The sequence below is a fragment of the Dipodomys merriami genome, unplaced genomic scaffold (genome assembly GCF_024711535.1).
Source record: "Dipodomys merriami isolate MVZ:Mamm:240054 unplaced genomic scaffold, mDipMer1.0.p SCAF_1, whole genome shotgun sequence".
NCBI lineage: Eukaryota > Metazoa > Chordata > Mammalia > Rodentia > Heteromyidae > Dipodomys > Dipodomys merriami.
The window spans coordinates 131,159,941-131,165,940 of record NW_027202270.1 but is presented as its reverse complement, the minus strand read 5'-3'; the positions used below and the strand labels follow the sequence as shown (position 1 = coordinate 131,165,940).

General features: G+C 44.7%; 1 protein-coding gene across 4 annotated transcripts in view; it reads right to left on the bottom strand.

The window, feature by feature from the left end:
* Positions 1–543: 543 nt before the first annotated feature.
* Positions 544–6,000, bottom strand: part of Slc8a3 (solute carrier family 8 member A3) — a 144,731-nt gene continuing 139,274 nt past the window's right edge. For 3 of the 4 annotated variants that reach the window (XM_070031177.1, XM_070031168.1, XM_070031195.1), the window contains 2 exons: positions 5,666–5,941; positions 544–2,799 (listed from right to left, as the gene is read on the bottom strand). In XM_070031177.1, the coding sequence (XP_069887278.1) occupies positions 2,423–2,799; positions 5,666–5,941 (653 nt within the window). In that variant the 3' untranslated portion in view covers positions 544–2,422. The remainder of the gene's footprint in view (positions 2,800–5,665; positions 5,942–6,000) is intronic. The other variant, XM_070031186.1, reaches the window with a different exon arrangement.

The following is a 6,000-nucleotide window of genomic DNA, read 5'->3' as shown; positions in this document are numbered from 1 at the left end:
CGTGGTATTGCCCTCCTCTCCTATTGCTCTTTATTTTTCATGGTTTCTGTGTTTTGTAACTCAAAGGACCTGATTAAATTTGTCTTCCTCTCTCTAAACTGGAAATGTCTTAGGAACTATATTCTTCTATTACCAGATTATGGGTCAATGCATGGAAAGTGTTCAAATATGTTCACTGAATGAATGATCCATCAGTAAGTGAATGTTGGCTACACATCTACTGGAAATAAGGGGTACAGTTTTCCTAGCTGAAACCGTACCCTGCTGTGCCTTTCTAATACAAAAAGCTCCTTCTTTATCATCACAGTTTCTTTGACCACAAATGTCCCCCAGCTTCTGAACTTCCAAGGTTTGACAGGTAGCATTTCCTTGAAATGTTTCTTTTTTCCTTGAAATATTTTGCTAAAAAAAATGGCTGGCACATTGTCACCTGAGCATGATGGGAGATGACACTTTCTCCTGCATTGCATTTGCTTTAGAAGAGACCGGAGATGGCCTCTGTTCTGTTTGCTGGAGAAACACAAGGAGAAGCAAGCAGAGAGATATAAGTTGAGCTTTTATTTTTTTTTTAAACCAACCCAACATTTCCACCAGCAACTGTCAACATAGCTTATGACACAAGCACTATTTCTTTTTTAGTTATTTTTTTCTTAAAAAATGTGTTTAAAATTAAACAGCTGTTATTATTATATTTTTCCCCTTAGAAAATGTATTTATGTCAATGCAGAAAGCCTAAAGACCTGTGGGCAGTTTGTGGTGATGTGGTGTGTATTTATCTGTGTTTCTATGTGTATTTTAAAGCCAAGTTCTTTCGAAATTTGTTGGGAAAAGGTTCACAGGACATATCAATCCATTAAAAAACAAACCCAGGTTCCATGGGGTTATGGTGACTAGGATTCCATTTAAGGGGTGTGTGTGTCAAGAAATGTGCTCCACAGATTGGAAAAGAGCTTCATGAGATTTGAAAACAAGCAGGCACATGGGAGGGGGGAGGATGTAGGGAATTTCAGTCCCTATCTTGTGAAAATGTTTTCAAATGTGGCCTAAGGGCCAGGAGACAAGGAAGGGATCCTACACCCTGTTCTCTTATAAACCTAAAAATTCTTCCATGGCTTCAGGAAAGATAGGTCAGCCCTGTTGGTGTGGTGCTTTAGTTGGTGTGGGGGTAATGTTGATATTCCTTAGAAACACTGACATGTTTAATAACAATCTTTTCCCTTACAGAGCTCACTGGTTGAACACCTCTTCTCTTCTGCTTCAGATCCCAGACCAAAGATATTTGAGAGGCACGAATCCTTTTTGTGTCCCCATTCCTCTTTTTGTCCCACAACCCCCACTTGATAGGTTTTCCTGTTGGCGGTCACGTGTACAGACATGGGCACCACAAGATGCGTAAAGGCTTAGACAGGGAAGTGGACAATTGCTTTTTTTGTTTGTTGTTGTTGTGTGTTTTTATTTGTGCCAGTACTGGGTCTTGAACTCGGGGCCTCCTGCTCTTGCTTGGCTTTTTCCTCTCAAAGCTGGTACTCTACAGCTTGAGCCACAGCTCCAATGCTGGCTTTTTGTTAGTTAACTGTAGGTAAGAGTCTCATAAGAGTTTTCCGCTGGGCTGGCTACTCAGTTTCCTGAGTAGCTAAGATTACAGGTGTGAGCCACTGGCACCCAGCACTTTGTGTTTTTGACTCGATTTCAATACAAGTAGTCAAAGCTCCTCCTGCACCCCAAGTTGATATGTAAGTGTATTTCCACTCAACTTCCATCCCCCATCAAGAGAAGGGGGACCTCATGGGGACCAAGGGATAGCTGTGACCCAAATGATGGGAAGATGGGGGTGTCTGAAAGTTCATGGCTCTGTCTGTTGGTTCATTTCTGAAGTTCCTTCAGTGGCATCTTTGTTGCTGACATCAGAAAGAAGGCAATAAGCAAAACCTGATGGAAAAACAAAAGCAAGCACAAGAATGATTACAACAAAAAGAACATCTAGACCAGCCACGTGGAGATGATTCATTCTCAGCTGAATGAGAGAATCACAATGTGTCGCATTGGAGAGACAGGAGGCGGCATCCTGCCCTCAGAGAAACTAGAGACAAAGGAACAGTTGGAAGGTGGAACAGGAGAGGGTTTGACCTTGGCTATGGGTCAAGGACATGAGGGAAAGGATGGAGTAGAGGTGGATTTGTTGCTGTGGTTGGTTTGTAGTTAATTAAATACTTTGGAAAGTGGGTGTTTCTTCCATTCTGCTTGATTGATTAAGACTTGCCCTTTTGGTGACTGCCAGGGCCTAGGTCAGGTGAAGTTCCTGGGGCTCGAGTTCTGATGCCGCCCCTCCAGGCTGCTCACCCTGGCCCAGGGACTGGTGGGGAAGTGCCCTTCTCTTAGGAGAAGTCCTGGGCCTGCCCTGCAGGAGGCCTTTTTTGGTGGCTCAGAACCCTTTGATGTAGCAATAGGCTTCCAGGGTGGCAAAGAGTATGTAGAGGAGCCACAGGCTCACAAAGAGCCACGTCGTGGCAAGCTTGCAGCCATGAGGGCCTCCGAGCTCCCCGCCCAAGTGGGGTCGCCGTCGGTACAAGAGCACACTGATGCACACAAATGCAAAGATGGTGAAGAGAGTGACGGAGAAGGCCAGTGTGCCCGCTGACACGTGGAATTCCTGTCCCTGCAGGGCCCAGTAGATGGCAGCCACGGACCAGGCCAGGCCAATACCCAGGAAGACATTGACGGCATTGCTGCCTGTGACGTTGCCAATGGAGGCATCGGCGTACACGTCCTGCAGGGCAGCAGCTTTGCTGGCAAATGTATCTGGAAAAAAGACAGAGACAGATGACTGGGTAGCAAGAGCTAAGAGACCACTACCAGCTCTGCCAGTCAGGAGCTGAGCGGTCTTGGGCAAGTCACATTACTGATCTGGGTTTCTTGTTCCTGGTCTGCAGAAGCCTGGAAGATTCCCAAGAGCCATTGCAGCCCTGAAGAATAAGCCAAGTGGGCTTATTCTTCTTTGAAGTCTTCCCCACCTCCCCAGGGGTGGGGGTGTTGTCATTTTATGTCTTCCCAGGAAACTTTGTCATTCTGGGAAGCTGGTTAGAAACAGATTGTAACTGTCATATGGGTATTGACTCACTTAACTCTGAGAATACCTATGGATTAAGGACTGGACTTAAGACTCTGATCCTCTGTTATTTCTTCTATCTATTCTTACCCCCACTCTTCCCCTTTCCTGCTAGGTCTCTTAAGGCCTACATAATAGTGATTCTAGGCATCTCATCCAGGAAACCTTCCCTTTCTTATCATTTCTTATCCATTTCTTATCATCTGACTTATTTTCATGTTAGCCAGACTTCTCCACCTCTAATGTACACATCGTCCCACTGTACTGTCATTTTCCTACAGAATGAGGTAAGCTCACATCTTCTCCCAAAGGGTGTGTTTCCTGAGTACAGAAAGGGTTCCCCTTGGTCCCACCAACAGACCGGGACCTGATGAGGCTCATCAACACCTCATCCTTTTTTCTTTTCTTTTTTCTTTGTTGGTCATGGGGCTTGAACTCTGGGCCTGGGCGCTGTCCCTCAGCTCTTCAGCTCAAGGCCAGCACTCTACCACTTGAGCCACAGTGCCACTTCCGGTTTCCTGAGTGGTAAGATAAGAGTCTCATGGACATTCCTACCTGGGCTGGCTTTGAACCATGATCCTCAGGTCTCAGCCTCTTGAGTAGCTAGAATTACAGGTGTGAGCCACCAGTGCCCAGCCCTACCTCATCCTTCATTGGGTAGGACAGAGTATATGCTGGAGAACCATGATGGGGATATCCAAAGAGACGCGAGAAAGATGCACTCTGCCTTACAGTGTGTGGGACCACAGAGCTTTGAAAGATGTTTGGTTTTAAGTCTTAAACTGTAGGAAAAGGAAGACTACCAGAGATACCAGCCCAACCATTTTGTTTCACAGGTAAACAAAGCAAGGACCAAAAAATTTGTGCAGGATTACACAGTAAGGTAACCAAAACTTGATTCTAAAACCCTCACATTAGGGTCTTTTCCAAAGAGCTTCAGCCAAAATCATGAAATCAGTTGTATGGGCCATATAGTAACCTTCTTAAAGCTCCCCAATACTGTCAGCTATGTGTTTTATTTTCTGGAGCAAATGCCAGGACATGGAAGTGCCCCAAGCTATCTGCCTGCCTAGTTTGTCCTGACTTGTCTCATCATTGTCAACTTTCTCAGACCTTCCGGAGGAAATTTCTTGCTCTTTCTTGCCTATGACCTTGCCTTTTTTTTTTTTTTTTTGCCTCTGATCCTTTGTTATTTCTCCACCCATCTATTCCTTTCCCAGAATCTGCCTCTTTCCCTCTAATGGTTTAGGTCTCTGAAGGCTTGAATAATAGTGATTATAGGGAATCTCACCCACAAAACCCTCCCTATAACATTACATTTCTTATCACCTGATTTATGTTCATGTTAGCCAGACCTCTTCATCACTAGTGTACAAATCACTCCACAGATTTGCGTTTGGTTGGGGGAAGAAGTTTTCCTAGACTGTGATGTAGGCTCATACTTCTAGTATTGAACACACTCAGTGTGTCTCCTGAGTACAGAAAGGGTTTTCTTGGTCAGGCCAGCAGACTGATCCTTGATAGTTCAGCCCAACCTTCTGTAGGAGAGTTGTTTGGAGAAACAACTCGGAGATGGCCAGAATTCAGAGTTCGGGTGTGCTGAAGACCTCAACTGAATTAAATAAGGAATGTGGCCTACTGTAGCCCCTCTATACCTGCTACCTCTACTTGCCACACAGGTTCAGCTTTCATAACAACATTCCTTGAGATCTATCCCTGATCCCATCCTAGCCTAAGTCTTCCTGTTTTACACTTTTGCTTCATGGAATTGATTAGAATTATATTAGAGAGAGTATTAAATATAGAACCCTTTACTAGATTACAAACTCAGGGTGAAGAAGGAAACATACCACTCTCGCCTCTTTCCCTAGCAACTAACACAAAATTGTATCAGGCCCAACAGGAGCTCAGTAAATAGTTGCCCAAGGAATGACCTAAAGGGTGCCTACTCCTGTTTCTAGGTATTTAGAATAAGAAGAGTACGTCATTCATCCTTTGAAAGGACAAATCTCAGTAAGCTTCCCTCTCTCAGCCTACTAGGAGACACTTTGCACTCATTGGTCCACACAAGCAGAGAAGGCCAAGAATGCCTGCAGGCACAAACATTAACTTCTTCAAGCAGATTAAACCTTAGTGTGTTGGAGAGGTATATAGAAGGACATTAGCTATATTCTTTGCCTTACATTTTAGTGTCCTAATAATACGTTGTAGAGGTTAAGAAAGTAGGACCTTATATTTGAGCAGGTAGCTTAACCTGGTGGAAAGGAACCTCAGTTTCCTCATCTGTCATAAGGAGATAAGCTTCCCTAATTGGTAGGGTTTTGGTGATCATTGCAAGGGCTGAATGTCTAAATAAATGGTGAACATCAGTAGTGTTCAGGGAGTGTTGGCTATCACCATTACTACTGTCATTAATCTCTTGGATTAACTTTTGTGTAGTGCAAGAACAGTCTCTGTGTTAAGCTCAGATCTGAGTTGCCAAAAGGCAGAAGCAGAATGCAGAGATCATTTGAAGCAGACACTATATCCTCTTTACAAACAAATGCCTCCTGCTCTCACCTGGTACAGAGGTGCCAAATGCCACAAAAATAACAGCGGTGACTGAATCCTTGAGACCAATAGTGCAGCCAAAGTGAGAGGCCAGGTCCCCAATGATGGCGGTGAGCATGCCGATGATGAGGATGGAGACGACGAAACAGGCCCAGCCATGGCAGTACTCGGTGGGGGGCACACAGGCAAATAGCACCTTCCAGAAGACCGTCAGGAAGTGCATGACGTAGTCAAAGCAAGATGGCAGCCTCTCCTCCCCTGATTCATCTTCATCCTCTTCCCCTGCTGGAGTCAAGGTAAAGAAGCCCAGGAAAGGTCAGAAAGATCAGTCATTTATGAGAAAA